The sequence below is a fragment of the Ruditapes philippinarum genome, unplaced genomic scaffold (genome assembly GCF_026571515.1).
Source record: "Ruditapes philippinarum isolate M1 unplaced genomic scaffold, ASM2657151v2 ctg1548_1_1_1_1, whole genome shotgun sequence".
NCBI classification, from domain to species: domain Eukaryota; kingdom Metazoa; phylum Mollusca; class Bivalvia; order Venerida; family Veneridae; genus Ruditapes; species Ruditapes philippinarum.
The window spans coordinates 207,591-227,831 of record NW_026859508.1 but is presented as its reverse complement, the minus strand read 5'-3'; the positions used below and the strand labels follow the sequence as shown (position 1 = coordinate 227,831).

The window sequence follows — 20,241 nt, the reverse complement described above, 5'->3', positions numbered from 1 at the left end:
GTACACCCTTATTTTAAGCGTAATATAAGAAGTAGATGAATATAACAAGCAAATTAGACATTTATTATTAAAAAATGAACAAACTTTCAGTATTTATAAAAGTAAAAATAAATACATTTAGTTAGGCGAAAAATAATATGCATGCACATTTTTATTAGCTCGACTATTCGCAGAATAATCGAGCTAATGCAGTCACCCATTTGTCGGCGTCGGCGTCCCTGTGGTTAAGTTTTTGTATGTAAGCTGGTATCTCCATAACTACTGAAGGGAATGGATTGAAACTTCACACACTTCATAGAACATGTATATTGAACTCAACATTATTAATTTTTATTCTAAGTTGTTGAAATATGATTCATAACATATATTTTAATAAATGTTTGCAGGAAAATCATTTCTAGTAAATTTAAGGCACTTTCACTAAAATAAGAACGATTATGTTTTGGTACGAGTTCGATGGTTTCCACTGTAACGGTTGTAAACAAAACTGGCAGGTTAAACAAAATTATATGTAAACGCTTATAAATAAATGCTGAAATTCTACTTATGCCTTAAATATTTCATTCTTAGAATAAGCAAGGTGTTGTTATGTAATTTTATTGATTCATTGAAAGAAGTTATGCTGTTCAAGCTATTTTATTTCTGAATACTTGATCTGGGTCCGGTTCTTTCGCCCTCACAAAAAAACAACAACAACAACAAAAAACAACTGTGGTCGTTTAAACACAGTGATTAAGAGGTTTTTATGTCTTTTTAAAAGGTAGATAAGAAGAGTTCAATTTACTTTGTGAAAATACAATGTAAAATTATTGCAAGTATCAAAACAATTTAAAGATACAGTACTATATGTAGAGTATTTAAACTTTATAATTCCACATCGACTGCATTGATGTATATGTAAAACTACTTGTTAAATGATGTCATAACATGTCGGAATGTGGCACTAGCTCAGTGGTAGCATGGGAGCCTCTCACCCAGGAGAACTGACTTCGAAACCTTGATCATGAACTCTTTTTTTTCTCTTTTTTTTTTTTTTTTTCGTTTTAATAATTAATAAAATAGGTAGTGCTTTTTCAGTAAATAATATGTTATTTCATTAATGTATTAATTCCTTAAGATTTTTAGCATTTTAAGTCAGTGCTATTTCAGTTATTAAGGTATTAAAGATTTGTTAGACATTTAATTGCTTAAAAATTCAACACGAATTTTTAAATCTTATTAATTTAGTATTATTCACATTAAAAAATATTCACAAGAAATTGCCAAAGCAGGAACTATGTTAGGAGTCAACGGACGAAATGTGTTCAGTACACTATCCCAGGATGAGAAAAAAGCATGGTATTAAGCTCTAGCTGTTTCCAAGAATAAATAGACAGAAAAAGTCTTGACTTGTCCTTTTTCACAATTCAAAAGGATCCTTTTATTTTGTGCACGAAATTGCAGAGCATACATATAAGCAGCCATAACTACATGAATTGGATTATCTACACGAATGACAGCATTGATGTGTATTACTGCCTTACTTATGGCTGGTGCACACGTAGTTTGAATGTGTTCCGATGTCTCCACCGTTACATGGTACCTCGCATATGGACACCATGAGGAGTTGTGAGACTCAGTCAGGAGTGAGAAATTGGGTTGATAATATTGCTGATCATGTAGCTGTATTTTGAAATTGATAGCCATTCAATACAGTGTGAAAGAGAATCGTTAAAAGTAACAGTAATAGAGACAATGCTAAATTAAATTTTTGATTGTAGGCTTCCTTATGTTAAGTGTTTAATTTACACTCATTATGTAGATGTAAGGGCATATTGGAATGATATAAACCAAATCTTACTTAGAGTTGTTTTATGTCACATAAATTATGAATACATGTAAATAAATGTTTTATGCCCTCGAAGGATGGCATATTAAAATCGAACCGTCCGTCTGTCAGTCTGTCATTCCGTCAGTCATTCAGGCTTTATACACATAGACAGTGGTTGTCATGTCCGCTCTGATTCAGTATGCATGAAAGGATTTTAATTTTTCTTTCATATATATGAAATAACCATAGATGTATGGTGTGTCGCGAACAAGACTGGTTTCTATGACTTAGGTCCAGGTAATTGTGGGGTTCAAACTTTGTTAATTTTGATATTAATATACATATAGGCAGAGATGGTCGTGTCTGCTCTGAAAATAATATGCATGAAAGGATTATATTTTTTATTTCACATATGAAATTATCATAAATGTATCATGTGTTGCCCTTAACATCCGTGTTCCTACGCCTTAGTTTAAGGTCACTGCTGGGGTTTAAACTTTTTCAATATTTATGTTATATACATATAAATGGTGGTTGTTGTGTCCGCTCTGTAACTTCCATATACATGAAAGTTTCAATTTTTATTTAAAAATATAAAGTCACCATTGATGGATAATGTGTTGTGAACAAGGCCTAGGTTTCTTTGTATAACTTATAGTTCACTGCTGAGGTTCAAACTTTGTCAATTTTTACCACCACACTTAACATGTAATAGTTGGTTTAGAACTAGAATCATTCTGGGGCATTTGTCACGTTCTGTGACAGCTCTTGTTTTTTCTCAGTTCTCATATCGTCATGGATCATTACATTACAATTGTAATAAAAGTCTGATTTCCATAATTATAAATAACACAAATCGTTTTCTGGATTTGGCTGTATCATAATTCATAAAAGAAAATAGTATCGAATTTGAAGTTCAGTATCAAATATTACGTATACTCCAAAAGAGCATACAGTCAAACATTATTTTTACTTGACAAAAAAATTCTAACGTACTTTTATATCTATAAATTTACTTAATTTAGGCAGACTTTTACACTATACATTGGAATAAGTCAACAACTCCTAGTATTTACATACTATTTGCTAACATGTATATAGTTACTCAGTGTAAGTTTAGTTAGGTTAGACAGAAATACCTATCTGTTTTGTGTTATTATAATATAATATAATAATCATTAATCATTAATAATCATTATTATTATTATTATTATTATTATTATTATAATTATTATTATGTTCAACGTCCTTGTCTAAAGACTGACTAAGATTCTGTACACCCTTATTTTAAGCGTAATATAAGAAGTAGATGAATATAACAAGCAAATTAGACATTTATTATTAAAAAATGAACAAACTTTCAGTATTTATAAAAGTAAAAATAAATACATTTAGTTAGGCGAAAAATAATATGCATGCACATTTTTATTAGCTCGACTATTCGCAGAATAATCGAGCTAATGCAGTCACCCATTTGTCGGCGTCGGCGTCCCTGTGGTTAAGTTTTTGTATGTAAGCTGGTATCTCCATAACTACTGAAGGGAATGGATTGAAACTTCACACACTTGTTCTCTGTGATTATCTAAGATGATTGGCACAAGTCCCATAACTCTGATTTGCTTTATTTTATAATTATGCCCCTTTTTCGACTAAGAAATTCTAGGTTAAGTTTTGTAATGTAAGCTGGTATCTCCATAACTACTGAAGGGAATGGATTGAAACTTCACACACTTGTTCTCTGTGATTATCTAAGATGATTGGCACAAGTCCCATAACTCTGATTTGCTTTTTTTCATAATTATGCCCCTTTTTCGACTTAGAAATTCTTGGTTAAGTTTTTGTATGTAAGCTGGTATCTCCATAACTACTGACGGGAATGAATTGAAACTTTACACACTTGTTCTCTGTGATTATCTAAGATGATTGGCACAAGTCCAATAACTCTGATTTGCTTTTTTCATAATTATGCCCCTTATTCGACTTAGAAATTCTTGGTTAAGTTGTTGCGTGTAAGCTGGTATCTCCATAACTACTGAAGGGAATGGATTGAAACTTTACACACTTGTTCTCTGTGATTATCTAAGATGATTGGCACAAGTCCCATAACTCTGATTTGCTTTTTTACATAATTATGCCCCTTATTCGACTTAGAAATTCTTGGTTAAATTTTTGCGTGTAAGCTGGTATCTCCATAACTACTGAAGGGAATGGATTGAAACTTCACACACTTGTTCTCTGTGATTATCTAAGATGATTGGCACAAGTCCCATAACTCTGATTTGCTTTTTTTCATAATTATGCCCCTTTTTCGACTTAGAAATTCTTGTGTAAGCTGGTATCTCCATAACTACTGAAGGGAATGGATTGAAACTTCACACTCTTGTTGTCTGTAATTATCTAAGATGATTGGCACAAGTCCCATAACTCTGATTTACTTTTTTTGCATAATTATGCCCCTTTTTCAATTCATAAATTCTTGGTTAAGTTTTTGTGTGTTAGCTTGTATCTCCATAACTACTGAAGGGAATGTATTGAAACTTGAAGGGTTTGTATCTTTTCGGACAATTTTATGTATTCATATAGGTAAGCATTATTATACTCAATGAAACACCCTTGTGACAAATTTTTGAATAGTCGAGCGTTACTGTCCTCCGACAGTTCTTGTTTCTAAATATCCGAATTTGGAGTATCCGAAATGAGCTCCATTTATCTTTTATATTAGTTTTGTAACACAATAGTCTAATATCAACTAAACTATAATTTTGTTTACAATAAATAAGAAATATATTGCTATCTTTATTAGTTAATTCTGTCAAACACACAAATTTATTAGTCTTGTATGAAAATTGTCGTCAAATTTGTGATTTAATTGAATCAAGCAGGTGCTCTAATTATGACGTCATTATGTCGTCATAGTAACCGGAAATGCCTAATAAATGTCGATTTTGAAAATGTAACACATTGTACTATACACCTTGAGGTTTTTATCAATATCTTAGATGGGGCCATTTTTGGTGCTTAGTGAACCTTGCTCTTTCGAAGCGTCAGATAAAAAAAACCTTAAGGTTCAACATGTTAAGAAAACAATATTACGATATTCATAAAATGGCGTTGAATTATCTAAAGAAGGGCTACTGATGCATTACCGATCATTTTCATGTTTTAATATTGCTGGTATACGAAATACTGGTAGGCTGCCACATTCGCAAATTTCGTAGCGTCAGAAGAAAAACGTTTAAAACAAGATCACGATGTTGAATAAAGGCATCGAATGATCTAAAGGAGTGCAACTGATGCATTTCCGACCGCAGTCATGTTTGTAATATTTCTTTTTCCTTAAGGCTGCTTGGCTGCAAGACCGCCATTTCACAACTTTCGAAGCGTCAGGTTAAAAACTTTAAAGGTCAACATGTTAAAAATTCAGATCACGATAGAAGTTCTAAAAAGTATAAAGAAGGTGCTACTGATGAATGTCTGACCGTTGTCATGTTAATTTTGTAATATTCTTAGTTTACTTGAGGTTTCTAGGCTGTAAGGCAGCCAACTTCACAAATTCCGAAGCGTGGAATGATCTAAGGAAGTCCTACAAATGCATCATTTACTATATGCATATTTGACTGTTTTCATGTTTGTAATATTCTAAGTTTTCTTAACGCTGCCCTGTCTGCTAGGCTGCCAACTTCACAGACCAGTTATCACTTTCTGGCCAGTCAATGACTTGTATAAATGTCTTTAATACACTTGAGAGATCTAAATAGATGAAAGAGTAGCATTTTATTTAAATAATTTGAGGCCATTAAATTATTCATTTGCACGCCGATTATCACCTTCCGACCAAACTCTGCACACTTATTAATGCATTTGACAGTGCTATCTGTTTCAATATGAAACAACTTTCTGCAGAATTTCTTCAGGATTTTATATGTTATTTAATGACAACTGTAACTTGGCTCATACTCGGCAGTAATCAGAGCAGTCGCCTTTTTCATGTAAAGAGCAGTGCTGAAAGTTACTATTTATTTAGCCAGTTATTTTGTTTTGATATCCTTTTAACTCTAAAAACATGTCTGTTATAAATTACTGACTGTTTATATTTTTCAAGAAAAATTAAGCAGAACGTTTTTTTGTTTCATATGACATGAATGAATTACATTAACAATAGCCGTTGCTGATTTTGCTCGAAAACTCTTGTGTTTTGCCAAATTGTTTTACATGCCAGATAAAGTCATTGGACCGAATCCACCTGTAGACCTAAGGAAGTGTGGTTGTACGTGACTGCTGGGGAAAAACAATGTCATGCTTAATTAAAGAGGTGACAATTCCTCTATTTTTATCTGATATCCAGTTGTTAGTGCCAATTTGCAGTTATATGGGAAAGAGTTTGATAGGACCCCTACGGTCGTCTTAATACAAACTCTTACCCATACATAATTTAATATACTCAGTCATTGGGTTTTACATTTTATTTACAAAATGCCATGTCCCGTTCTGGTGTATAATTGTCATTAAATAGTGACAAGTCTTGTTCGATCTCGTTCTGAAGGCTATACAAAATTTTAACATGTCATGCGCTAAGTATAGCATTCAATTACTGAAAAGTCACACAATATACTGTGTCACTATAAATAATCTGAGGTCACTCATCAAGTTTTATAAATTAAACATGTATTTTAACCAAATTAATACTTTTTTATCACGGGAATGTGCTCCAAAACGGATCTCAAAATTGAGCATTGGTAAAAGGTATATGTGAATATCCGCTGATGAATGAAGTGACAGGAATAATCATCCACATGACCTCTAAATCATATCATGATAATCACTTTCTCAAAAGGCAACAAAATGTTATTAATGATCAACATTATTTTTTGTCCAATCACATTGTAGTATTTTTCAAATTTCTGCTAAGTCTAACTTTTGTTAATGTGTACTAACTAAATAAAATTTACTTAATCTGTCGTCTAACCGCAGTCTAACAAATTTCAATAATGCACTCGTATTAGGGAGGAGTTAGAGGTGTGATTTGCACTCTGAATTGGAAAATATAAGTGTTAGCAAAACAATTCCAACGGAGAAATAATAAGGCTTTCTAAATGTGAGGATACAATCAAATGATTTATTACATAGATAATACATGTACAGGGCACGCACATACAAATGATTACATAGTAACTTTTTTATATCCTTTTAACTCTAAGAAAAATATCTGTTATAAATTGCTGACTGTTTTAACTTTATATTTTCTAGAAAAAGTAACCAAATAATTATTTTCTTTCACTTGATAGGAATAACTGCATTGATATTAGGAATACAATGATTACATTTTTGGTTGGAAAACTCATTGTAAACTGACCCCCTCCACCTGCAAACTGTTTTATAAATAATTAATAATTTCTAATGTATTCTTCTCACATTTTCCATTTATTTTAAAAGGATGTACACATTTCTTTAACTCTATTTTTTTTCTACATGTAATTACTGTAGATAAAGGTATAAATTCTGTGACATTTCAGTAAAAATGTGCCTGATTATATGTTGAAAGGTGAAATGTTAGAAACTTTACAAGGTGTAGACATCTTGTAGAGCGAAAGGGCGGAGCTATCAGTGATTTAGAGAAATGCCTTGTTTTTGTGAAAAAATAATGTTGATCATTAAATAGGTTAATGTTTAATAATATGCATTACCAAAGATAATTGGTCGCCTGCCTAAACACTTACCTATACTTATTAATATGAAATTAGGTGCTACCTATGGCGCGGAAAGCTCTTATGAATTATGATTTTAGCATAACATATTTAATGTACTTGTAAACCAGATCTTTTTTGAATAAACAAAACGTATAAATTGGTGGTGTTCAACCTATCACCGGAAACGCTCGGCGAGTGAGACTAAAATAAAGTTTCCTTTTAAAAGGAAAGGCTTGCACAGTTGTGCCTTCATCCCAACATATTTATTTGTTTTTATTTTTGTAAAAACGAATATTTTTGTCAAAACGATTTGAAATCTATTCTCTATTGTATAAAACTAATAAAGAAAATAATCAATCGTAAAAATACTAACGTGAAGATCTATCATACTGAAAGGAAACAAGTGTGCACATTTCATTTAATTAATAAGCATGTTCCCAGATACGATGCGCTATCTATAAATCATCACGTGGTAAGGTTAATGATATGCATGGGCTATTTTTAGATTACCTCACCAAGTTCAGTAGATCTAAATATAACTCGATCATGCACTGTGTGATTTGGACCACCCTTTGAAGACGGAATACTACTACAGTCAACATCCTAAATACTAATACAGACAAAAAACAATTATAAAAGAAACTAACTTTTGCGTCTTGAAAAAGAACTGAAACGGAACAATTTCGTTTATAATTTATTACGGTTTAAATCAATAAATCAAGTAAAAATACGAATCCTATTTATATAAACAAACTGGGATTACCGAAGTAACTAAAATAGCTTAGATTTCCGTAATATTACTTTGTCTGATTCCGCAGTATGACGGAATCGCCCGAATTGTCACGATTGCAATCGGAAGTACATCGGCTATTATCATTAATCCGAAGAGTGACGGAAAAGGCCGAAAAGTTGCGATTGGCACGATTTCAGCTGGTTTCCCGTTCAATCATGCACTTATAAATGTAAGCAGAAAACCACCTAACCGGAACAGGTTTTCCAAATGAAATGGCTTGCAGCCGTGGCTGCAAGCCAAAAAAAGGATTAGAGCATCACACTAAATACCGTATTCCAGTACATACCGGGCAAGGCGCTTGAATCATAAAATGCTAAAATCTTGCCTTTTTACCCTACGGAATGAACTGAAATAGGTCTAATTCATCTTTTCACGCCTATTAATGTATGATTATGAATGAAAAATGTAAAAATAGGCGAAAAAAAGATATTTGTCTATTTTGTGATCATGATTTCTGCAAGCGTCTAGAGGTACTGCTCCAATCCTGTATTGAGTTAAATCCACGCTCGGCCTATTCCGAAAAACATCGGACCTCTGCGCATGCGTCGGCGTTTGGAAAATCCCGTCCGCCATTTTTGTTAATCTCTAATCACAGTTGTTGTTTTTACGTTATTTTTAATGTGCTAATTTATCAAAAAGGATATGTTTGAATAACTTTTTATATTAATAGTCGTTACTATAATTCTTATCAATGAAATGCAGGTTTATTTTCTGATTTTGTACATCATTCTTTCACCGGAAGTGTTACTAAGCATGCGTCTGCAATAGTCTGAATTATGTAGACGCTCATTAAAAGCGTTCAAAAGGATTTCAAAATCGTTTTGGTTTGTCATGACTTCTCCAAGATAAGAAAAATTCCGCTGGGACTACTAAGTAACCGGCAACAGCAGTAATTAAAAGTTCGCATATTTAGATACGCAAACATTTTTCTCAGACATGATCTACAGTGAACATATTCAATTTTCTGCCAACAATTCCGATTGATGTTGAAGTTCATCTCTTTAATGGGTCTTTGCAACATTGATAAGAAAGTAAAAAGAAACATCGTCGTTGAAAGGGTTATGACAAAGCTGTATTTTTCTTTTCAAAAACTGTATATTAAACGAATGGTATACAAAACGCATAAGTATGAGTTAGCAATTTGTTAACACGTCTAAAAGAGGCGGTGATGGCCATGTATCACTGGCCTGATAACTATTACTATTTTGAATTCCGTAACTGAAAAATGTAATTGGTCAATGGGTTAGCTAAGTGTCATCCAAAGTCAAAGCTTAATTTCCAACAAAATGTTGTTTCTGTTGTCCAAATTTGACAGCCATAGCTTAAAATATGTAGGTCACTTGGTCTCGGTCGTAGTCAAAGTTCGATACCACGTTCAAATAAAAAGGGCATGGCTTGACAAATTAAAACGCAGGTTATTTGGTCATGTTCAGGTTCATCAAAACTCTCACAGATTACTTTACATTTGAATCAAGATCAACGTTTGTAAAAATGGCAAATGTATGTCAATTGGTCATAGTTGAGGTCTTCTATGGTCATAAATCAATTTCACATACAAAACTTTACAATAAATATAAAAATACAGGAACACAAGCAGATGAACGGATACGAATCACCCGAATTCCGGTATTATCAAAACACAAAGAAAGATGAAATGCTAACAAATAAAGTACGAGTAGTTGGAGCCCGATTTCTTTACAAGAACTAAATCGAAATTACTTTACATTTTTCTTCTCCTTATTTTTATGTTTATTCAGATATACACATGAAACAATGACATTTGATACTCTTAGTGTACGACTATGATATACATGTGTATGTATATATATTTTACCTTGGCACAATAATGCATACGCACTTGACGGTCTCTGATTCAGTTTCCTCGAATCTGGTTCTGTGATTCATTTTATGATATGATATTATGATATGTACCAGGGTGCATCGTTCATGCAAAACATTTTGATTAAGTGGAAAATGAATATTAGATGAAAGGCTTGAGAACGCGATCAATTGATTCGGATTTCTTGTTGAAGTTGTAAGCCTGCAAACAACATGGATCCTTTATATGTTCACATGTCTTTAATCCAACTGAGAATAATATATGATATAATTAAAAATATATTGCCAAATATTTTTTTACAAAAAGTGACACGTCATCCAGAAAGAAATTACTCAGAATAGCATAAAGTGCATACGTTAAGCATTAAAAGCTTGTATGAATGTATAATCTTTGCTGTTAGGTTTTCAGATTTTTTCAAAACGTGATAAAAATAGAATTTTTAAGATCAACCTGTCTATAAGAAAGGACAAACAAGACTTAATTCAAAACAATTTGTGTTTTTCTTCGAGAATTATTATACAGGTACATGTATTACGTTTTCCAAATTCAAAAAACGTTAAATCTAAAACCTACATTTTACATTTCTACATACATTATTAGCTTATTTATGCAAATTGAATGCTTCAGAATCCTGCATTTCGAAGAAATTTCCTTATTAGAGTAAAATTTACATTTTTTTGCCAAAAAAAAAAATACAGCATTAATCATTGATCTAGTTTATGGCATCTGTCATTCATTATATATTTCTCTCGTATACAGTGTATTATGTACTCATAAATCAATCATACGAGTAAATGCATTTACCATAACATGCAATTTAGAAATTAAATTTTGTTATAATACTGACGTTTGTAACGTCGTTTTTCATTGGATAATCGGACATTTATATACATGTAATTTATATAGTTTTTTACCTACCTGAGCTAGCTGAGAGTGATTTTTTAGGATTGTTGAAAGTCCTTTGTCCATCGTCGTCAGTCCAAATTTGTTCGATTAGGGGTCACATTTTTGCCTCAATTATCATGAACCTTTGTCAGAATGCTTGTCTATGAAATTTTCAGGAGGAGTTTGAATATCCGTCATTTCGGATGAAAAAAACTAGGTCACTGGAGCTTAAAAGAGAAAAATATTGTTAACACTTTAGTGGCTACTGTATTGATCCAAATATCCTCGAAAATAATCTGAATAATTGTTTTGATTATTTCTAGGTCAAGTAGGAATATAAGTCACCTTTGATCAAAAACTAGGTCATACCTCCAAAATATGGAAACGCCTTTTGCCTATATCATCATCAAACTTAGTCAGAATGCTAGGTAATTGCTCAAATGAGTTCAAACATGGGTCATTTCGAATGGAAAACTTGTCACAGAAGCTTAAAATAGAAAAAATATTGTAAACATCCTAGTGGCTACTATGTTCATCCAAATATCATCTAAATATCCTGAAAATTGGTGTGCAAATTTGTTTTCAATTCATAATTCCTAGGTCAAGTTCGAATATGGGTTAACTGGTGCCTTTGTCGTGTTGTCCCAAGCGACACCGCAGTGCGCAAAAGTATCACGAATCAGTAAAGGGTTGTGCGCTAGGCGGTTGAGCAAATTTGTTATCGTTTACAAAAATGCCCCCTTGACATAAAGTGAGCACAGTTAAATTGTTTCCAGACATGTCAAGTTATTAATGTTCATAAATTTACATGTTTGCGTTGTTGTTATAAATGCTTAACATTTTAATTTGTGTAATCTATGATGGTACATAGGTGACATTTTGCACCTATGTGTATATATTGCAGAAACAAGATTTATCTCATTATCGTTTCCTCGACATGTGTCTCGTCAACACGATATATTATTTGTTCCCACCAGGAGATATTATCTTTGTCTTAAGAGAAAGATAAAAATTGGAAATGTTATATCTGAGCCACCATTACGTTTTCTTCTTTATATGTCTTTAGGCAATTAAGCAATATCTCATTGAAACGAGAAAGTATTTCCAGGGAAGGAGAAAAGATCTCCTAACCAAGAGTTATTTGTGCCATGGGAACAAAAAGAAGTGCAATTGCCACCTTTTAAATAGCCTTCGTAAACAAACAAAAATCAATGATATTTGATATGAATGCCAATGAAGCTTAAGCTTCAAATTTAGACTTAGTTTATATCTTTCGTAATATATATGTGTGTTTGCATAAGTTACAAAAAAAATGCCGCGTGTGCGTGTTTTAAGTTGAAATAGTGCATATATGGTCTCCAGTCTCAAAAGGGGTTTCAAGTAAAACATTAAACATCAAGTAAAATTCAGTCAACAGCAAACGGCCATAATTTATCCACCGCTTCTGCGACGAATTCTCCACCGCCGTTGCGATGAATCAACCGCTTCTATGAAAGCTATGGCAAATGTGGCTTTAGCTATGTCCTTTTTATTTAGGGATGTTCGTCTGATCGAAGGATTATTCGAATTATTGTGATCGTTTCGACGTCGTCGTCGTTGTCGTCATGCAGAGGCTTTAATGTTGCCTATAATTCATATATTTTAAAGTATCGACATGAAACATGGAAGAGTTACCTACCATGACAAGGTACAAAGACCACACCCACCGCATCGCCATCTTTTGTTGGATTAAAGGCCCATTATGCCTCAGAAAGGCTATCATCTTTTTTTTTCTTTTTTTTTTGCATCTTTTTACAATTTTCCAAAAAGTACTCATTTGCCATATGCATAAATCTTTTGCTGATTTTTATGTTGGCAGGTGGTACAATTATAGTAAATAAGAATTTGTATTGAATTCAAAATACTGCATTGTTTACATTTTGCTTCTTTTACTACATGATCAGCGCCATTTCTTTCATAGACAAACATGTTACATACTGTTAGCCTATTATCAGAACATTAATAAACACATGTTTGACATTACTAAAGAATTAAAGAAATTTTGATTTCTGAGGCATAATGTGCCTTTAAATAAATTAACTATTTTCTAAAGTGATTTGATTATGTTCACACCATACAGTATATATATCTCATATTATATTTTTCATATTATCTTCAAACAACTGGCAATAAAAAATCCATACCTGTCATCTATATAAACATACTTCTAAACATGCTTGTAGTGATTTCCTTTTGAAACATGGTTATGTAGTTTCAATAAATGGTGTTGTGGCACTGATAAATATGGTGCTGTAGTTTGATAAATTGCAATTGCATTTTGATTCATGGTGCGGTGGAATTAATAGTTGGTGCGATGTAATATGATTTTTATAGCTGTTTTGAAAGCTTGTGAGTCGATTTATTTGTTACGTTAAGTGTTCATGTTGGCGTGTGCTGTTTGTAAATCAGGCGTGGCAAAATAATACTTAATGCCCGCGCATGCGTAAATTGTCGTTTCTTTCCGTTGCGCCTGTTATCATCTGCTATTGTTTAGTATCGAATGGTTTCGTAAGTAGAAATTCACGTCCGGGACAATTCAACTATTTTCCGAGGGTACCGGGTTCGAGTCCCGGTAAGGCTGCACATTTTTCTAACCAAGCGACACTTTGATAGATGGTGCTGTGGTTTTGATATATGGTACTGTGGTTTTGATATATGGTACTGTGCTTTTGATAAATGGTCTGTGGTTTTCAGTTATTGTTATTATTGTTATGTGGTTAAGATAAATACTGTCATTTTATATATGGGGCTGTAAACTAGTAAGATATGTGGTAACGTCGCTTGATATAAGTTGGTAAGTTTTTGATATGTGGCGGCGTCTTTGTAATACATGTATATAGAAATGGGTGTAACATCGGCACGAGACAAGGAGACGTGAATTCGCCCAGTATTTTCAACTTATACATTAATGACTTAATCACTCACTTGAGAGCAACGTGTAACGGTATATTTATCACGAGTGATATACCAGATATTTCATGTCTACTTTTTGCAGACGACGTTGCGTGTGGGGCGGATACCGTACATAACCTCCAATTACAGCTAAACGCCGTATCCGAATTTTGTAACCGTTCCGGAATGACGGTAAATATTAGTAAAACGGAAATAATGGTATTTCGTAACGGCGGTCCTCTACGTCATTCTGAAAAATGGACATTCAATGGCTCTAAAGTAAACGTAACTTCGATATATAAGTACATGGGTCTTTTATTTACCCCAAAATTAATTTGGACTACCGCAAAATGTAGGCTAGCTGCACAGGCTAGAAAAGCCATATTTGCAATCAGACGTTATCAAATTTCATTTGGTCAATTCTCACATCAAGATATCTTTAAGTTGTTCGATTCCATGATAGTTCCGATATTGACATACGGAACAGAAATTTGGGGTCATTCGTATTCACCCGAAATAGAAAAAGTGCAAATTGAATGTTGTAGATACTTTTTAGGTGTAAACGATTCCGTAAATAATAGTATGGCATTAGGTGAATGTGGTCGCCTTCCGTTATGCTCAAGTTACTACATTAAATGCATCAAATATTGGTGTAAACTTTTACAGATGCCAGTGACGCGTTATCCAAGAAGCTGTTACTATATGTTAAAGTTGCAAGATAATATAGGGAGAAAAAACTGGGTTACACATGTACGCGAACTTTTATACAAATACGGTTATGGTTATGTTTGGATAAACCAAGATATGGGAGATTTTAATAGGTTTATATTTTCTTTTAAACAACGTATTGCTGACTGTTTGGAACAAAATTGGTCTGACGACATCCATTCCTCTACTAGATGTGATACATATACTACATTTAAATCTTTATTGAAGGTTGAACAATATTTAACTATGGAACTGCCATTTCCTTTTAGGAAATCACTTGCGCGTTTCAGATGTTCAAATCATAGGTTAAACATAGAAATTGGGCGCCATTATGGTATTGAGAGATCAGATAGAATATGTCCATACTGTTTTATCAATAGTAATCGTTTAGTTATTCAAAATGAATATCATGCCTTTTTTATTTGTCCGAAGTTTGATAGTAAAAGACAACAATATCTGTTTAATTGGTATAAGGGAAGACTAGAACCAGTTAATTTCTCATACTTAATGAAAACCGAATATCGTCCTACATTAAAAAGTTTAGCATTGTATGTAACCAAACTTATGACTGATAAGAATTGATTAGTTTCAAATATTTTTTTTTTAGAATACTTCATGAATGTCTATTGTATAGTGTCTTAAAACAAAAGTCTGCTTTTCTTTCTCTTTTTTTCATGCATTAAAAGGACTAGCTTTTGTATTTTTTTTATTTTTATTTTTTCATTTTCGGAACTTGATACTGCGTGTTTTACATTAAGGGTTGTGGTAATATGTATATTCTCTACCTTGTTGTACAATGTTAAAAATTATGGAATATGCTACTATTTTGTATTTCATAACTTGTGACTCAATCAGATGTACATGTATCTTTCTGTTATTATATTGTGTATTTGGGCCGATGGCCTAGAATTACTATAAACTTGAAACTTGAATTGCTTGAAATTGTAAACTTCTCTGAGGTTGCTCTATGTATTAAAATGGTTTATTAAAGAAAGGTCATCAATTGTAATAACAATGGTAGCTGTTTTGAAAACACTTGGAATGAATAACTTGTGCTACGGTTTTTGAAAATGAAACAAACTATTGTTTACAAGCGCCGGCAATTACAAGTATGAAAACTATTTATGTAGGAAATAAAATATCAAGAGAATAATGATACTCAAATCAGAACTTATATTAATTATAATATTGGCGATGCACATATATGTTATAATATTTTGTATTACTGCATGTAGAATATAGACTGTGAAAAACTTTATATATATTCCGCGCACAGGTGCTTGAAACAAACTTTTTATATGTTCTATATGGGCTATATACTTTAATCTTAATATACATGTATATAGGTCGATTATTAAAAATATTTTATTATGTGACTAGCGACTGTGATTCCGGGAGATTTCCGATGCTGGTCCAAGCTTAAAAAACACCCTTAACTTCAATTATGTTATATTCTCTATTTTTGTCAAAATTGCACCCCCCCCCCCCCCCCCCTACCGTGAGGCTTTTTTGCATCCGCTTTTGTTTCTGTAAAGTTTCATGACTCTACTACAGTAGGTCAAAAAGTTTTAAGTAACGCAAACATTTAAACTAAATTAAGGGCAAAAACACTTCAAATAAATATAATAAATATACAGTAACGGACCGACAGATATGAGCAAAACTTAATGCCCCTCCCCACTACGCCCAGTGAGGGGTAAAATTATTCAATTCTGTAATTATGTAAACATGTACACAGTGCAGTATCAAATCTAAAAGCGACTTTGAAACATCTTATTTTTTTACACGGCAGTGCATCTTTTCAAAAAATATTTCTTGTCTCTTCACTTTTGTCAGATGAAAGTCTATTTTTAGATTGATGTTTATTACAATTCAGCCAGTGCTCCTTGCATTTTCATATTAACTGAACTGAGTAGCATTGACAGCAGCTGGCTGCCCAAAAAACTTAGATCTATTTATATTTTCATGAATTTGTAAGATTCAGATTGAATTGATAAAATAAACCAAGAGAGATACTACAACAAAGAGGTATTCTAAAAGTATGTTGTACTCAGTATGAGTTATTAAATGAAAGATGTGTTCGTCTGCTACTGTAAATTCAAAAGTTTGCAGACGAACACATGCAGTTTCATCATTGAATTTGTTTTTCTACGGAGTGTTTTATTTATCTTACTGTTGTAAATACAATTATTTCAGAAAGAACTTTCTTCATTATTTTGTTTCCGTTTTAATGTACTGCAGTATGTAGAATTTGAGCGTCATGACTCTATCTAAATGAATAAGTTGTGATTTTTTTTCTATTTCAGAACTGAAGGATGAACTTATAACATGGTACAAAACCTATCAGAGTACAGTTCCTCTTTCACCACTCACAGATGCTGTCCCTACCCCTCTAGCCGGGTTCTACATTATGCCAGAAATTGACATACAAACTTATCAGGCTGGTGGAAGAAAAGAAACAACTAGAGTCAAGTCGTTACAGGACCTGTTTTCATCGTGTAGGACCGTTCAAAAGGAAATATACTTATCAGCGGACGCTGGATTTGGGAAAACAGCATTTTCAAAATATCTCGCCTTGACGTGGTGTCAAGCTCATCAAAATGATGACAATTATAAGCATTTTAAAGAAGAAGAGTTGAAGGCGTTATCTGGCTTTGAGTGTTTATTTCTAGTGCTATTGAGAGATTCAGCTAAAGTATGTGATGTTGACGACATGATTGAAGAACAACTCATACAAAATCTCCCTTGCTCATCTTCAATACCAGAAGGTCTTTTAAAGGACATTCTACGAGATGAAAAATGTCTTGTTATATTAGATGGACTAGATGAATGGACTCATCCTGACAACGATTGTTCAAGACTTCCTAAAACTATTCCACATCGATATGCACGTGAAAAGTGTGTAATCTTAACAACGACTCGGCCATGGAAGCTTGGAATGTCAAACTTGAATCAAATAGGCGGAACAATAGAGCTAGCTAAACTAAATAAAGACAATGCTAGGCAGTTTAAGTGTAAAGCAATGAAAACGTTGAATAAGAAATTAAACGATAATGAACTGAAGAATGAAGTGTGTAGATTTGAAGAAGCAATCAGTGACCATGACCTTGAATATATGGAATCTACCCCTCTTCTATTACTTTATCTTATATGTTTATGGGTTGAAAAAATTCCAATAGGAAATTCAGCAGTAGAATTATATACAGACATTATTCAGCTCCTCCTATATAGAACAGAAAAGTTACATGGAAAGTTTCATTCATCGTGTAAAACACCCCCGAGTTACGTCCCTGAATGTTTCAGAAAAAATAACCATTTCTGTAGGTACTACACGTTTTTGTTGACCATTGGGAAACTAGCTTTTTATACATTGTTCAGTAAGACAAAGGAGCATGCATTAGTTTTTGATGAAAAAATTGCTGAAAGATATCTTAACCAAGAAGATTTGAAATCAAGCTGTCTATCAGGATTATTATCAGAAAGTAAAGTGAAAACATTAATAAACGAACGTTTTAAAATCTCATTTTTACATAAAACAGTACAAGAATACTTTTCAGCAATATTTATAAGTTTTCAAAATTCAAGTGAAGTCCAGAAAATCCTATATGAAGAGTGCCACTGTCTACAAAATATTCTAGACAAGTCAAAAGTGTTTGTCTTCATCAGTAACATGAACCCTAAATTAATGTCTGCAATATCAAGTGATTTAATGCCTGTGATAAACAATGATGAAATAACAATCAAATACAGAACTTTGACAAGATATGATCGCATGTACATTATGCGATTACAAGACATACAAGACATGTACATTTCTTGTGCAAAAGAAAGAAAGGAAAACAAAGACCTCAAATTGTGTTTACAAGATTTCGTCATTAATGAAAACTGTCAACAAGAAAACTACCTCAAACAATTACAACAGCTGTGTCAACAAAATAAAGAAAACATAAAATCAATAATGATAGAAAATAAAGGTATTTGTAGTCTACAAGAAATTATCAAATTGTTTACACTCTCTGATCTTCCACATATAGAGAAATTATGCTATTGTGGTGAAATAGTAGGAATGGAAATAATGAGCTTGTTTTTGAACCCTTTAAAATGTTTAACTGTGATATCAAGTAAATTGGAAAATCATCAATGTGTAGGAAAACGTCGCCGGCTATCTGCAGAGATAAATGGACGACTGGTAACATTACAACACCTGGAGTGTTTAAATATAGAATATTTCACTATGACACACCAGGTAATGGAGACATTGTTTAATATCCTCACTAGTAAAAAATCAATGAAAGACATAATATTGTACAGTTTATACTGTAGTGATCACAAGAATACTTCATGTACGGGATTCAACCTTGACCTTTCTCAACATTCACAACTAAGTAATTTAAGATTGTCCAAGATACCTGTGTCACAATTAAACATTGATGTATCGTTATTGGAAGAATGTTGTGTAGGTGAATTATATAAACCTGGTGTTGTGTCATCTTATCTCAGTCAACTACCAGAAGCCAGTAAACTACAAACATTTAAGTGTAGGTATCTAGAATCTTCCAGTGACATAGACACAATGTTGCAAACATTACCATTGTTGCATCATTTGAAAGATGTTTGGTTGTCTATGATCAATCTAGGTGAAAGATCATTAAAACTGTCACCTGAAATGATCAGTAATAAAAGTATTTACTTTACGCGTGTAGCAATGTCTTGTTCAGTGTTACATGATCTCATTACTGTTATAAACAAACTTTCAAATACATTGGCAGTCTCTCTGAGGTGTTGTGATATAAAACCTGACAGAGAATTTAAAAAGTTTAAAACATTTATAAAACACTCAGACGATTTTGTGGTCACCTATGATGGCACCATGAAGTCTGGAGATTACTGGTTTGAGTTCAAAACAACAACAAACTTGAAGTAAAAGGTACTGAGTAACCTTAAATGAACTTGGATAACAATTTATATAAAGAGACAAGTGACAGGTGAAATAGACATCATTATTATGTGTCGAACATTTAATCAATACTACGCTGTACATAACCCTTGTAAGACGAATTTAACAATTTCAAAAAGGGAATGTAAATGGAAACTGAGGAAATTTCTTCTGTAAATATTTCATAGGTTCCTGTGAATTATAATTTCTGACAGTTTTCTAAATATATGTGAGTGACCTGATAATAAGTATGAAAACTCTAAATAAATAGTTTTCACTTGGTTCTTGTATGATTGTTATGTACAAAGTTTGTTGTTTTGTATTTTCAGCAGTATGTGCATTTTATCTTCCAACAAATGGGCATATTTACAAAAGACTAATCAAGCTAAGAACTGACATTCATGTGTGATTTCCTGTATTTAAGGTATAACCAAAATCATAAACTGCAAAGTGGGTCTGAAAAAAACCCTAACGTATCAGATAGGATTGATGACAATATGGATTAGTTTCGTATGTGTACAAAAACTGAAGGCAAATAGTGTAATGAAGTCAATTCATTGTTTGAGGATACAAAATATATAATGTTTGAAATTAACTAAAATCTTCCAAACCCGAGACTCGAAACAATCACGAGATGATTAGTTAATAGGT

General features: G+C 32.7%; 1 protein-coding gene across 1 annotated transcript in view; it reads left to right on the top strand.

Moving 5' to 3' along the window:
• The window catches only part of LOC132756749 (uncharacterized), a 37,148-nt gene extending 17,330 nt beyond the window's left edge, over nt 1-19,818 (top strand). The window contains exon 4 of the mRNA XM_060747887.1: nt 16,961-19,818. Coding sequence (XP_060603870.1) covers nt 16,961-19,578 — 2,618 coding nt within the window. The 3' untranslated portion in view covers nt 19,579-19,818. The remainder of the gene's footprint in view (nt 1-16,960) is intronic.
• The last annotated feature ends 423 nt before the right edge of the window (nt 19,819-20,241 follow it).